This window comes from Gouania willdenowi, chromosome 3 (genome assembly GCF_900634775.1).
Source record: "Gouania willdenowi chromosome 3, fGouWil2.1, whole genome shotgun sequence".
Taxonomy (NCBI): Eukaryota; Metazoa; Chordata; class Actinopteri; order Blenniiformes; family Gobiesocidae; genus Gouania; species Gouania willdenowi.
The window spans coordinates 42,193,658-42,209,904 of NC_041046.1; the positions used below are offsets into that span (position 1 = coordinate 42,193,658).

Genomic DNA, 16,247 nt, shown 5'->3' on the forward strand with positions numbered 1-16,247 from the left:
GTTAAAAGCGAAGGCCGACTCGACCTTTGGAGTCTCTGACTAAATGTCACCCTCTGCTGTCAACACCGTCCCAATCTGCATCCTAATCTGACTGTGAGCAGGCCTTCGTTTGTCATGTGGACATGGAGGTGGTTACACATGCAGACTGAAAGTGAAAGTGAGGCTGAAAACTGTCTCAGAAACCTTTACATCAGCCGTTTGTCCCAGCATGAGGTGCAAATAATGCTAATGCTAACTGGCAACTTAATAAATCATGTCAGATCATCACTAGCCAAGTAGAACATAATAAACTATTTGTCATCTCAGTTAGCTTCTAACAGATGCTAATGCTAATCGATTAGCACGGTAATGCAAGCTCATCTTCGTACTGTGCCGAGGCAAGGCAAGGCAAGGCAAATTTATTTATATAGCGCATTTCATACTCAAGGCAACTCAATGTGCTTTACATGATAAAACATTCAATTGTTTAAAATCAATAAGAACATTTAAATCAATAAGAACATTTAAAATCATCAGTAAAATCAATTAAAATCATCAGTAAAATCATCATGACATCAACAACATGACAAAAAATCTCTCTCTCAATCATATGCAGTAGAGAAAAAAAGTGCCTTTAACTTTGATTTAAAAATGTTCACATTGGATGCTGACTTCAGCTCCGCTGGCAGTTTGTTCCACTTCTTTGCAGCATAACAACTAAAAGCAGCATCGCCATGTTTACTGTGAGCTCTGGGCTCCACTATCTGACCTGTGTCCATAGATCTGAGAGACCTGCTGGGTTCATACCTGACCAACATGTCACTGATGTATTCTGGACCAAACCCATTCACAGATTTATACACCAGCAGCAGAACTTTAAAGTCTATTCTGAGGCTGACTGGGAGCCAGTGTAAAGACTTTAAAACTGGAGTAATGTGCTCTGACCTCTTTGTTCTGGTTAAGACCCGAGCTGCAGCGTTCTGAACCAGCTGTAGCTGTTTGATGCTCTTTTGGGGGATTCCTGTCAGAAGACCATTACAATAGTCCAGTCTGCTGGAGATAAAAGCATGGACCAGTTTCTCCTGATCTTTCTGAGCCATTAAACCTTTCACTCTGGAGATGTTCTTTAGGTGGTAGAAGCTGTTTTTGTGATAGATTTGATCTGACTGCTGAATGTAAGATCTGAGTCAATCAGAACACCAAGGTTTTTGACTTGGTCTTTAGCTTTTAAAGATCGAGACTCAAGATAAGGCAGGTTCATCTTATAGCACAACTTTGTTTTAGTCAAAATGTAATGATCAGAGCTATTTCAGTTATACTCTAGTTTTAGTTAACTCAATCATGAGTTCTTAACCTTGGGGTAAGGACCCCATTTGGGGTCACGAGACACTGGGAGGGGGTTAACTAAAAATATTTTTTTTAACAATTTGCTTATTTTTTTAACCATTTTTCTGCAACTGCACCAAACTTGCTGTCTAATGCATTTTTGCTACATTACCCCCATTTCTGCCACTTCTCCATCAAATTTCAATGCCTTTCCCGCACACGTTTTTAACTTTCAAGACATTTTTGACACTTATAAACCCTCTCCAACATTTGTCGTGCGCATTTTTTGCCAGATAAAAATACCAAGTAATTGTTCCTACTTTTTAAACTACATTACACCACCACCACCACCACCCCCCCCTCCCCTCATTTCTGCCACTTTTAAACCAATATTGACACTTTGAACCCTTTTTATCGTTTTTTTTCCCCGTTGTTGGCCACTCTAATTTGTACAGTGGGGGTCCCCAAGCTCTGGCAACTTTATTTTAAAGGTTGATAACCACTGAACTAAATGACATCAAGATTTTAGTCTACTGTAACAGATTTAGTCGACTAAAACATACAGGATAAGAGTTTATGCATTTTATAAAGATTCAATTACAATGAATCAATCTCATATATTGGATAGTATTCCTGTTTGTTAATACACAAAGACAGATTCGATGTGATCAATACCTAAGACCACATGATCACATTAGTTATTTTCGTCTCATGTGATGAAAAGTTTCATTTTTATAGTTAGTCAACAAAAATAACAATAAATTTTAATTCAGTTTATTTCAGTTTTTTCTTCTCTGTGTTGTAAAGCATTCACTGAGTTCATCTTAAGTGATGATTTTTTTTTTTTTGATACTGTGAATATTTTGCGAGGATGATTAAAGTGTCTACCTACCTACCATCTGTTAGTTTATACAGTCATAAGAAGCTTCCATTTCTTATCTTTAAGCCTCCACTAGTTTTATCTTTGATAAATGAAAATCTACGAGTTTGTTCAGGTTATACTGGACATGTTGTGCACACAGCCTGTGGTGAATCATAAACCTATTGACTGTTTCTGTGATGTGTGCTCCTCAGAGAGCCCGCTGACGTTTGCAGCTCACCTGGACAACATGGTGGACATCACCAAGGTGTTGAAGAACGGAGGAGCTCATCTGGACTACAGAGCAAAAGACGGCATGACGGCTGTACACAAAGCTGCACGCTCCAAGAATGTCATCATCCTCACGGTAACTTTCAGATAGACGTCTAATTCATAAAGTCAACAACATAATGGTCCATTGTTTTATGAATCTGTGATAACCACATTTATTTATGTATTCATCTGAATAATTAAAAGTGACCAAAAATGGTAGAAAAGGTGGTGAAATGGGATTTTAAAAACCACAGAAATTGGTTAAAAGTTCCAAATTAGAGTGGCCAAAAACAGACAGAAAAAGTGGTAAAAAAGGGTTCAAAGTGTCAATATTGGCTTAAACGTTGCAGAAATGGGGGAGGGTGGTTGGTTGGGGTAATGCAGTTTAAAAAAATAGGCACAATTAGTTTAAACTGGCAAATCATGGACATGACAAATGGTGAATGTGGTTAATATATCCAAAATATGCATGAATTATGGTGAAAAGAGGTTAAAAGGGACATTTAAGGGTCAACATATGTGACATTAGGTGGAAAAGTGGTAGAGAGGGTTTAAAAGTGCTGAAAATGTCTTTAAAGTGAAAAAATGTGCAGAAAAAGCATTGACATTTGATGGAGAAGTGGCAGAAATGGAAATAATGTAGGAAAAATATAACAAAAACATGACAAGAAAAAGTTTTGCAAGTTGGTTAAAATATGACAAGGTTTGTGTAGTTGCAGAAAAAGGGTAAAAAGTGCTGAAATAATAATCTTAGTTTCTTGAAGTCTTGTGACCCTAAGGTTGAGAACCTCAGTATACGTATGGAGTTAAACATTAATCACATGGATGTAGCGACGTGTTCACCTGTGTCTTTTCTTCCTCAGACTCTACTGGAGCTGGGAGCGTCTCCAGACTACAAGGACAGCCGTGGTCTGACCCCCCTGTACCACAGCGCCGTGGTGGGGGGAGACCCAGGCTGCTGTGAGCTCCTCCTCAACCACCACGCCTCCGTCTGCTGCCAGGATGAGAACGGCTGGCATGAAGTTCACCAGGTAATAAAGTAGCCCACCATAGGTGGAGTTTGAGATTCTTGTCGAGGGGGGGGGGGGGTTAATTCCTTATAAAAAACACCCCCAAAGTATTATTGGGCTTCTTTCCTGCATCTCTGAGCAATCCTCACTACTCCTGCTCTCTGAGCTGCTGCTCTGCCCTCTTCTGAAAAACGAGCGGTTCAGACTTTAATGACATAACTACAGTCTTTACCGCCCCCTACAGGAAGTGCCTGCTGCCGGCCGGCTCCACGGTGAACATACACGCACACTCTCTCGAGACTAAAGGCATGTGATCTACATATACCAAATGTGCAGTGGGCAGCAGCGGTGTAGAACCAAGGGAGCAGTTCCATTTTTAGTATCCGTTATATTGTTTCGTATCCCCTTTGACTTGATCTGACGTGTTTGTGACACAATACAATGAAGCGGTTGGACAAAACAAATGATTATCACCTTAAATGCACTATTGCTGTAGTTAATAAAGATGAGGAGGAGATGAAAGTCACTTAGCAGCTTAACACTCCGGTGTTTCAAACAGCTGATCTCCACTGCTGCTGTGATAAACACACAGCTTGAAGCGCTGAGACGGACTCACAATCACAATAGCCGCTTAAATATCCATGTGTTTTACTGTAATGTACAGTTTTTTGGCTGAAAACCTGTGTGTGATAGCAAAAAGAAAATTACTGATCACTGATTTCCATTGCAAGAGTGAGGCATGAAGTCAGCATCTACAGACACGCCCACTCATGAATATGCATAAGTAGGCTCCAAAACAGCCTGTTTTTAGAACTGCTCAGAAAATCACTTTTCAGAGGCTAAAACTCTGGAAAACAGGGGAGTTTTGGGAAAATAAACCTCAAATACTATGTTGTTGGAGTTCTTAGAACAAATGAAGATGGGTGAAATATAGAATAATATAGGACCTGTAATGTAATTTCATGATAAAATCAGCCTGGCTTCCTGCTCCCTTTTTTGCTGCGATACCGTACTTGAATGACTGGGTGCAGTGTCGCTTCACCATTTACATTGTGAAGAAGAATTGCGCAACAGAAGAACCAACCTAAAGTCTCTAAATTTTGCGACCGTTTCATTTAAAACTTATACTAGACACCTGAGGTAGAACTACCATCTGTGACATGATGCTAACAGTAATATCAAGCAGCCGGAAAAATATTTTATTAAAAAAAAATTGGACTAAATTTAGGAAACCTGTGATGAAAACGTTTGACCACTACCCCGCAAACTCCGCGTATGCAGCCCACCAAGTTGGCCCCATGCACTCACAGAAAAACAGGATTTACACACACACACACGCACACACACACACACACACACACACACACACACACACACACAGGCTCACCTTTCTCGCTCAGCATCTTTCTGGCAGTGAGTCTTGGCAGCTGTTGCCGTTAAAAGAAAAGCTCTTTGCATCAAGTGACAAACAGCAAGTATCTCCACTCACTGCTGTGTGTGTGTGTGTGTGTGTGTGTGTGTGTGTGTGTGTGTGTGTGTGTGTGTGTGTGTGTGTGTGCGTGTGCGTGTGCGTGTCTGCATGCTTTTAACAGTTGTTTTATCTCTGTTCCAGTCAAACTGCCAGAATAAAAGCTGCTCTGCCTCCCTCCATCTGTCCCATCTCAGACACACAATAACTCACATTCATAGAGTGAAATACACAACAAAAGATGAGGGGCGTGGTTTGACACGACTGCACGTTAGCCTGCTTTAGCTAGCAGGGAAATCTTCACACTTTAAAGTCGGTGCGGATTATTTTTCTAAAAGGTTTACTGTAAGTGCATTCATGAGGCTAATCCCTGACCGGCTGCTGCACTTTAAAGAGTCACTAAACCACAAAAGCACTATTTTCTGCTGAAAACAAAAATATTTGGTATGAAGTTGTGTTGTTGACTGATTCTAGTCAAATTCTCGACTGCTTAGAGTTTCAATTTGGTTATTCCGTTTAAAAATGAAAGAGTGACTGCCCTCTATGGGTGGAAACACGGCTATTACAATCAAGGTTTTCTATTGGCTGAGATTGGTGGTTTATGACGTTTTGATGGCTTCTCACGTCTCTTTTGGCCACGCCCCCTCGATAAAAACGAACACCTAGTGCTATCGAGTCATTTTGCCAATTCCCCAAAATATCACATTTTTTGCCAGTCCTAATATGATATACAAATTTTCGTGTTTAGGTTAACCATTTCCTATATAAGAAAAATTATATTAATAAAAACAAGGTACATTACAATAGGGTCCTACCCCCAAAAGTAGTCCTAAAAAAATAAATAAATAAAAAATTGTCCAAAAAACAGAAGCAAAAAAATGTGTCCAAAAACATAAAAAAATAGTCAGTAAAACAAACCCAAAAAATAAGTTTTTCAAGTGAATGCTTATAATGAGCTTCTGTAGAGAATCAATGGTGTTAATCTATTTTCAGCAGGATTTACGTAGATGGAGAAAACAGGCCTTCAGCTTTTGTTTCTTTCTACTGCTCTGTGTTTACTTCCTGATGCTTGGACTGTATTTGTGTCAGAAGTCTCTAAACTGTCTTATCTTCATTTTTCATGAACTGGGTTCAAACTGAGGCTATGGAATATCTAATCTGCTCTGCAACACACTGACATCTAGTGTTGGAAAGGCTTCACAGCATTTACACAAAACTTTCGAAAGCAGTGGTTCTCAAACTTTTTTGGCCCGAGTACCCCCTTTCTCTTATTTCTGAATCTAAGTACCCCCTTTCTGTCCAACGACAACATTTTGCTTAGAAAGAAAACTAACGCTAACACATAAACAGTATTTAGTGCAGTGGTTTTATATATATATATATATATATATAATTTCACAAAGTGAAATTATAGAAACAGTTGTTTAATGTTGTATTGTTTTAACTAAAAAAAGAAAGAATAATAATTAGAATTTCTTTTAAATCTGCTCTATGTAACACTGTGTGTGTGTGTGTGTGGTGTGTGTGTGTGTGTGTGTGTGTGTGTGTGTGTGTGTGTGTGTGTGTGTGTGTGTGTGTGTGTGTGTGTGTGTGTGTGTGTGTGCAGGCCTGCCGTCATGGCCACGTGCAGCACCTGGAGCACCTTCTGTTCTATGGAGCCAACACGAGTGCCCAGAACGCCTCAGGAAACACGGCCCTGCACATCTGTGCCCTGTACAACCAGGTGGGAGCAACACTCACATCTGTTTCACTGGAACACAGAAAGCTGAGACACAGTTTGACCCACAAACCCTTTGAAAAGCTGATTCTGTTTCATTTCAGCTCTTTGGTTGTTTAAGACAGAGGTTTTGGTCTAGTTTCTCTACCACATCATCTGTAAATTATGTAAATACAGAGTTTAAAACAATACAAAACCCCTTTATTGTCCAAATAGCATAGCATAGCATAGCATAGAGCAGTGGCTCTCACTCATTTGAGTTCAGGGGCCAAATATGGACGAGTTTATCTTAAGTGGGCCACACCATTAATGATAAAATATGTAAAGCACCGATAATGTCAAAGCAGTAAGTGACAGATATCAGATTCAGAATACTTTATTTATCCCCTAGGGTCAGTTCAGTTTCCCGTCCCAGAAAACATGAAAAGACAATCACATATATCATGTGAGTACAGGCCCAGGAGGATTGTGGGTCGCAGGCTGCAAGGCAGCACCCCATATTTTAGATGAAAAGTGGGAAACCAGGAGAAAAGGAAGGGAAGAGGGGAAAAGGCAGGTCATAAACCGAGTTCCTTATTGGGGAGCACAATGTAAAACTATAAAAAACCTCTTCAGCGTACATGCACAAAAACCAAACACATTCACAACAAAAACTCGAGAACATAGAACGTGGGCGGGGAGAGGCGTGTGGGGGTGGGACTTGAGGGTTTGGGGTGCAGAAAAGGCAAGAATTGCAGCCAGTAACTGGGCCTTGAGTTTGACACATGTGGCATAGAGCATGACAACGCCCACTTCAAAGTAAAAGCATTGTTCTTTTATTTATGTATTTCCTTTGCATGTGGATCCACTAAAAACGTATCCTTGACCCATATTTAAGTCTCAGTCCATGAGTTGATTTTACATCAAAATTCAGTGTAATGTAAATTCTACGACCAAGATTAAATTCAACTGCAATTTGTTTTTTTTTTATTGTAAATAGTCAACATGAAAAATCTCTATCTGCAAAAAAATACAACCTGAAAAAAGTCGACCTCAGAAAAATTCTGCTTCAAAAGATTCAATCCCAAAAAGAAAAAACAAATCCCAAAATCCACTTACAAAATTTGATGTAAAAATTCTGCTTTATATCATTTAATGTGCTGCCAATCAGTTTCGCTCCATTAGTCATGTGACACCTTTGCATAAAGACAAATAAATGAATAAAGTACACTCACCGCAGCATCATCACTGTTTGTGGACATTATGAATGTGCAGAGACAGACCAACCTATCCAGCGTCTGTGTCACATGACCAATTGATTGCCAATCCAATGTTTTTATTTTGAAAAACCAAACCTGAAACCATTACAAATTTAGACCTGCAAATCAGTCAAGAATTGGATAATTGAACTTGTATGTTTGATGTACACACAGAGAACATCAACATCCATGTTTAGCTTTTCAAAATAAGAGCCCAGATAAGCTTTTAATTCATCCACAGATAACTCTAACTCCTGTTACAGTCGCAAAACTGTTTAATATGTTTTAATAAAAACAATGATGAGCACAAACTAATCAAATCCATTACAACTCATACATTAATAGCAGTGGCCCAGGGTCATGTCTGTTTTTTAACTGTTAATATGGTGTTCATTTGCTAATGTTGAGCTGTTTTAGAAATATCAAAGATGATTGTTAAAGACGTAGCACATGTCGCCTCTGTTTATGAGCTCCTTCAGCTTTTTGTTGCTTTTTCCCACAGGACACTGTGCAGTATTTACTTTAATGATCCCAGGAGAATCCAGCTGTGTTGTGTCCTGTGGTTAATTATAAATGACTTTATCATGTATCAGCTGGGACTTAAATATATACTGAAGAGAGCCAGTGGAGCCGTTTGAGCCATGCATGACTTCATCTGAACAAGGAGGACACTTTAAAACAGGAAGTCTACGCTACCATGGCAACCACCGGATGCTGTTAATCTCATCAAACCAGTTAGAGAAATGAGGAACTTCCATGAGTAATCACTTTGTCACAGTTAGTCAACATTTCCATCCCATAAGAGTGAGTTTAAAGCAGCAGAGATGAGCAGCTTTTATCGCAGTGAGGACCACAAACATGTGACTGTCTGCTTTGATCTAAAAACATATATATAATTATTATTATCAACATTCATGTCAGCATTTAGTCTGATGACAAACCTGAGCATTAATACAGCAAATAACAAAAGGTTTTTGTGTATTTTGAGTTTTTTTTAATCTAATATTTTGTTAGTTTTTTCGTCATTTTGTGATTTTTGAAGCCAATTTATGTAATTTGGGGGTTTTTTTCTGGTTTTGTTGTTATTTTATCAGTGACGTGTGTCAATGGACAATGGATCATGTTTTATATTTCATATCAGCATTCTTTACACAAACTTTTATTTTGATTTGAGGTCAAAATGAATTCCAATTATTACTGTTTCAATCTAGAAATAATAAAGGTTTATGGTCTTACCTTTACCTGAAAATTTGTGAATTTTCTCAGTTTGGAAATGTAATCTTTCATTTTGAGGTGGCGGATTGTAGGGATGTAACAATTAATCATAAGGCAGTTAAAATCGATTCATAGGTATCACGGTTCACATCGATACTGTGAAAATTGAATTGCAGTACTTTTTTAAACAACAGAGGGTATATATTTATCCTTCTGTTGTCCAGAAGTGTAGGCGGTGGGTGGAATCTGCTACTACTTTCTTTCTGGCCGCCTTCTACTCTTAAACATGTTCATAAATGATTTCTTACCCTTTTAGCACCGAAAGAATATCTGTAATATTACTTGAATATCTGTAAAAGTTATGTTTTTCTATTAGCTCTGTCTGCTAGCACATAGCATCTCTTCTTCACTGCTAGAATATCTGCATGCCAATCGACCACTGAGGTACCAGCGCCCTCTGCTGGTCCAAACAAATATCTGACTTAAATACAGTGCAATGACTGTTTTTTTTTTTAAAGTCTAATTGTTAAGGCACAAAATACATTTTCAGTTGCACTTTTAAAAAGAAAAAGAACTATTATGCAGTTTTGCATTGTTTACCATAGAACCAGAATTTTAATTAATAGGCTTCTTCTTCATTTGTTCCTTTATTTATTTCATTCAAGATTAATTTTGAGTTAAATTGCATTTTTTTGAATAGTTTATCAAGGGATTCTTTTGACAATGAAAAATAGTACAGTATTTTTTACATATTTTTCAGTCATAATTTGTCTACAGTCCCATTTTGTAAAATAAATTGTGAGAGACTCGTATCATGAACCCAGTGTCGTGAATCAAATCGTATCGGGAGTTGAATGAATCATTGTAGGTAGCGCAATAATCTGTGGACTCACAAGGAAAAAAATTGACCGACGGCCACATGTGGACCCCGGGCCACAAGTTGACAATATCTGGTTTGAAGTTGGTTTTTATTGCATTTGCAACTTCTAAATCACCTCTCATTTTTACTAGTAAAGCATACATCGAATAGTCTTCCAGTTGAGCTGTTTTTGTCATTTAGGTTGAGTATTGTTTTAAAATAGGAAAGGATTATAAAGGTTGTGATTTTGCCTCCAGATTCCCAGATCTTCATCTAGTCCTGAAGTCTGCAACATTTACGCTGAAAGGAACCATTTAAACTCATCTCACCTGGATTAAAGTCCTCCTGGAGCCAAAAAAAATACCTTCTCAATGAAGATAATACAGTGTATTAAATTTTATACAGTTAAAATGATATAGAATATTGTTTGATTTAATTTGACTTGATTTTTATTGATCATGTAAATGGAAACTTAAAAACAATTTAAAATAAAATGAAATAAATTGTCATCAAGAAATAAAACAGTATCTTTCATCTTCAAATTCTTACACATCCCAGTTTATATGAACACAATGTTATATAAAGAATATTGTTTTTAGTTAGTTTATTTGAAAGGCTACAAAAAGTAACATGAATATGATAACACATGATCATGTGATCAACACATGCTAATTGCTAATTTCTTGCCATACATAAAACATGTATATTTAACCTGTACATTGGTGGTTAAATGAATCTGTTCCCACACAATTAAACTCTGTATTTTCTTCCAGAATAGTGTTTTTGTTGGTTTAGTTATTTACCAGGGATTTAAAACTTAAAGGGGACATATCATGCTAAATCCACTTTTTTAGCCCTTAAATGCATTTTGTTGTGTATTTAGATTGTTTAGAAATACAGAAAAGTTCAAATTAGTATCTTCAGGTGCTCCGTTGATATCTTTATATTCTGTTTTGGTCATATTTTTCTGTTTCGATTTTTCTATTCTCTATTACATTTTTTTAACAATAACGTCACAGTATTTGCAGCGGAACTGCCAAATTAGTACATCAACTCCAGGCCCAACACTTCGAGCAATCCGCCATTTTTGTTTCTCGCTTTTATTTTGTAGTCCAAGCTCAAGGATGCAGAAGTTACGAGAAGATAAGTCAAAATGTTGGGTTGTTGGATGTAGTAACCCACACGCTTCATTACATCGTCTCCCAGCATCAGAACCTTTTCAGAGTTTTATTTTTCACAGAAATGTACCCACATCTGTGGGTAAGATCATTTTTGTGTGCGTGAAGCACTTCAAGGATGACTGCTTCATCAACCTCCACCAGTATAAAGAAGGATTTACAGAAAGACTTTGTCTGATTGAGGGTTCAATTCCTTCTATCTTTGGAGACGATGAACAGAGCACTTCGGTAAGCTGTAAAAAACGCTAAAAAGTGTGATGATAAGACGTCCCTGTCATTGTTTTGTTAGCATTAGCAGTTGCACCGTCTTCATATGTTAGCGCTGTGTGCTTGTTTTAGATCCTTGATGATATGGCCTACGTGATTTAATTTAAGTCTAAAGTTTTCATTAGTCATTTCATTTTGCCGTTTTTGTCTCCGAAAAGACTGTATTAAAATCCATTTCGTGACGTTAGCTTGGCGCTAGCGTTAGCTCGGTGCTTGTGTTAGCTCACTTGTTAGGGTTCTGCAGGTTCATCATCATCTCGCTCCACCGGGTCCGACTCAGGCTCAAACACGTAAGGCTGGATGGACAAGTCTTCTGTTGTTGACATTTTGTAAATAACGTGTGAATAAACATTTTCTGCGCCGCTACATAGCCATATCTCTTCTATCAAACTACAAAAATGGCCGAACAGGGTGGAGTTGAACCGAGTGTCACCTCTGCAACCTGGAGAGTGGGCGGGGTATGAAGTGACTCATTTGCATTTAAAGAGACCGCACCAAAACGAGTTGCTCTTAGTGGCACATCAGAAAAGGGGTAGAAAAGGGGTGGAGCTATAATAATGAGGAATTCAGACCCAAGCAATGCAGTTCCGCTTTATATAGACCACAACTGTATGATTTATATGTAAAAAGGAAGGACTTAAAAGCATGATATGTCTCCTTTAAGGTTAGCCACAGGTGCAGGAAAGTTGATGATCTGTAGATGTTGCAGGAGGTGAAGTAGGAATGTGCTGAGTCATTGTACAACGTGATTTATTTTAGGTTAACAAATTGTTATATCTTGATTTTATTTGTAATTAATCATTAATAGCCTCTGTAAGAAAATAACTTTATTTCAATAGTTTTTTTTTAAAGCTATAGGGAGCCATTGCATAAGAGTCAAAGAGCCACATGAGGCTCCAGAGCCGCAGGTTGCAGACCCCTGATCTAGTCCAACATCTAATCCAAATGTATAATACCACAGCACACCTTCACAGATCATGTGGAGCACATATTAAACCTAATATTAATGTTAAATTCAGCTTTTTTGTAATTCCTGATCAATATTAAAGGTTCACAAAGCTGGATCTTTATAATAATCAATGTAGAAATAATGTCCTCACTGAGTGTAGGAATTAGTTAGAAAAAAATGATTATGTTCTTTTCATTTCAATGTATTGGTCATTGACTTGTTTCTATGGCAACAACAATGGTTAAACCAGACCTCACTTCAATACAGTGTACACGTGTGTGTGTGCTTTAACCCTATGATGTCAACAACATTGTATTCAATGCAATTTAAGAAGAAAAAGACCCTTCCTGCTCCAGTTTGGAAACTGTTTATTCTTATTGTCTAAAACAAATTCTCGAATTTCTTTATCACTCCCTTGTAACCTTGACCTAAAGTTTTTTTTTTTTGTTTGTTTTGTTTTTTTACCAGAAAAATATATATATTTTTACACTATTTTGGTTTAAAAGATAAAGATTATTACAATCACACCCAGTTTGTGTGATTTTACATGCAAAGACATTTTGGTATAGGAGCCGATAATCATGAATTAATGGCAAAAATAAAGAACAGAACCTCATGTCTGGATTAGGTCAGGATTGAACACTTACAAAATCAGGATTCTACACCTCAGGTCCGGATTAGGTCAGGATTCAGCATCTGAGGTCAGGATTAGGTCAAGATTCAGCACCTCAGGTCAGGATTAGGTCAGGATTCTACACCTCAGGTCAGGATTCAGCATCTGAGGTCAGGATTAGGTCAGGATTCTACACCTCAGGTCAGGATTCAGCATCTGAGGTCAGGATTAGGTCAGGATTCTACACCTCAGGTCAGGATTCAGCATCTGAGGTCAGGATTAGGTCAGGATTCTACACCTCAGGTAAGGATTAGGTCAGGATTCTACACCTCAGGTCAGGATTCAGCATCTGAGGTCAGGATTAGGTCAGGATTCTACACCTCAGGTCAGGATTCAGCATCTGAGGTCAGGATTAGGTCAGGATTCTACACCTCAGGTCAGGATTCAGCATCTGAGGTCAGGATTCTACACCTCAGGTCAGGATTCAGCATCTGAGGTCAGGATTAGGTCAGGATTCTACACCTCAGGTCAGGATTCAGCATCTGAGGTCAGGATTAGGTCAGGATTTGCAGTTCACCAACATCTGAAAGATGCAGGTCAGTGTTTTGAGGACAACAATGTAAAGATACAGGCAAAAAAAGAAATATGATGTGAGAGGCCATCTTTGTACAACAGGAATAGACAACTTTGAACAGAGGACAGAGTGCAGACATTATTTTTCTAATATCTATAACATAGGAGTGGGACGATATCTCTCTATATTAAAAGGTCACGAGATGTCTCATTAGGGGGCCTGAGTCGTATGGGGGGAGGTTCTTCTAGTATTGGACTAGATTGGTGGTTCTCAAACTGGTGGGTGCGACCCCTAGGATGTTCATTTCAGGTTGGTTTAAACGCAGGATAAAAGGAAATATGAAGTATCATCAACATACTAATTAAACACAACAAAAAAACTCAATTATAACAGATTAAATTAACTTCTCTGTTCGTGTGTAAAGCATAGTTTGGTGCATGGATTCTAGATGTGGTTTTTCAACTCGATGTAGCTTCTTGGTGGGTCTATAAAAAGTCTGTGTGTGTGTGTGTGTGTGTGGCATACATGCGTGGTTGAGCACTTTGTGGGCGATCGGAGCAGCAGATTCAAACCCCTCAGCACTCTCTCTCTCTCTCTCTCTCTCTCTCTCTCTCTCTCTCTCTCTCTCTCTCTCTCTCTCTCGCCCAGCTTCCTCTGTATTTTTTAGTGGAGAAAGATATTCGACTCTTAACAGCCAGTGATGCTGCATTCCTGATAAAGGCAGTAGATGTGGGCTTGTTTTTGCTTCTTTCTCAGACAGTTCACCATTTCCTCATATGTAGTTTTTTTTATACTAAGAATTTCTTCTGCTTTAATCTGAACGGAAGCTGATCTGAGTTTTCCTGGACAAAGTAGGGGAGTTACAGTATTTGTGGGATTGTTTGTCATCAGCTTCGTTTTTAATGCTCTGATCTTCTCCTCATCCTCAGGATAAATGTGCCAGAGTCCTGCTGGTCCGTGGAGCCGATAAGGAAGTGAAGAACTACAACAGCCAGAGTCCATTTCAGGTTTGACCAACAAAAAAAAAGAAAAGTCGCTGATGTTTGCTGCTGTTTTAATGTAACGTGGTTTGAGCGTGGAAGGAAATCATTCTTTAGTAGCTGCACATTTTTTTCTCCTTCGGCTCATTTGTTTCCATGGTAACTGTGTGAAAGGGTGGAGGTCAGCTGCATGTGGCCGGTTGTTGACAATCTAAACAATGTGTAGAAGTGAGAGTGAAGTTTGTATAACGGCGCAGCCTTTGAGTCGGATAAAAACCGTTCTGTTCTGTATTTACAACAATGTGACTTTTACAGACTATTTTCATTGACAAGGGCAGTAAAAACACAATGAATCATATAAAGTTTAAAGTGGTGAGAAGTGGTATTGCTGGTTAATTATATTAGTTCAATCTAAAAGCATTTGCATTATCCTGTTTTGCCTCTATTACGAAGCTAGATAAGTACATCCTGATATCTTTCCATTAGCAGGTTTCACCTAACCAAACATTCTCTGTCAGAGAGCAGCTGTCCTATGAAGCAGGATATAAACATATTCATTTAAAGGGATCCTCCGCTGTTTTTACAAATGTGGCCTAAAACCTTTGAAATGTCCGTATTAGAAGACCTATGCCTACTTAACACATTATTTTGCACCATATTTGTTATTATTAACTTTTAAAACTGAGACTACTTTACCGTTTGAGAGCCTGTGCGCCGCCATGTTGAAATGACATCATTGATGACGCCAATCGCCCCTTTTAGTCCATTGAGTTCTATAGAAGGTGAAGCATTCAGGATCATTTAGTAGCTTTTTCAGTCAGAATAACAACCTGTGCTGCTTTGGGTTGCTCTAAAAATCAGTAAAAGTTAAAAAAGTCAATGTAAACCTCTTTTGTTTACCAAAATTTGATAAACTAAATCCGTGACTCGAAAAAAATCTGTGACCACAGGGGGCGACAGTTCCAACTCTGCTGTTTCATAGATGGCATGAAGAAGAGAAGAAGAGCTCCTACATGTAAATACAGACAACCAGGATGCACTGCTGCTCATTAATGCTGACCCAAGTAAAATCTGTCTGCTGCAAAGAACCAGTGTTCTTGTCAGAAATGGTTGAAGGTTTAGTTTAATGGTTTAAGTCTGGATTTATTGCTCTTCTTTTCTTCTTCATGCCGTCTATGAAACAGCAGAGTTGGAACTGTCGCCCCCTGTGGGGAGGTTTATATCGACTTTTTTAATTTTTACTTTATACAAAAAATGCACATGATGACATAAAACAAAAAACTAAACAATATTTATTAGGGATGTAACGATTAATCGTAAGGTAGTTAAAAATCAATTCATAGGTATCACGATTCACATCGATACTGTGAAAATTGAATCGCAGTACTTTTTTTAACCAGAAGTGTTGGTGGCGGGCGGAATCCGTTAATACTTTCTTTCTGACCGCCTTCTACTTTTAAACATATTCATAAATGATTCCTTACCCCTTTAGCACCAAAAAATATCTGTAATATTACGTGAATATCTGAAAAAGTCAAGTTTTTCTATTAGCTCTGTCTGCTAGCATAGCATCTCTTCTTCACTGCATGGATATCTGCATGCCAACCGACCACTGGGTTACCAGCGCCATCTGCTGGTCCAAACAAATATCTGACCTAAATACAATACAATGACTGTTTTTTTTTTTTTTTTTTTTTTTTTAAGTCCAATTGTTAAGGCACAAAATAAATTTTCAGTTGCAC

The 16,247-nt window shown here is 38.2% G+C and overlaps 1 protein-coding gene across 1 annotated transcript in view; it reads left to right on the forward strand.

Annotated features, from left to right (window-relative positions):
- LOC114460674 (SH3 and multiple ankyrin repeat domains protein 2-like) overlaps positions 1-16,247 on the forward strand; it is a 284,910-nt gene that overhangs the window by 96,026 nt on the left and 172,637 nt on the right. Inside the window, 4 exon segments of the mRNA XM_028442602.1 lie at positions 2,380-2,531; positions 3,301-3,468; positions 6,522-6,638; positions 14,455-14,532. Of these exon segments, the coding sequence (XP_028298403.1) occupies positions 2,380-2,531; positions 3,301-3,468; positions 6,522-6,638; positions 14,455-14,532 (515 nt within the window).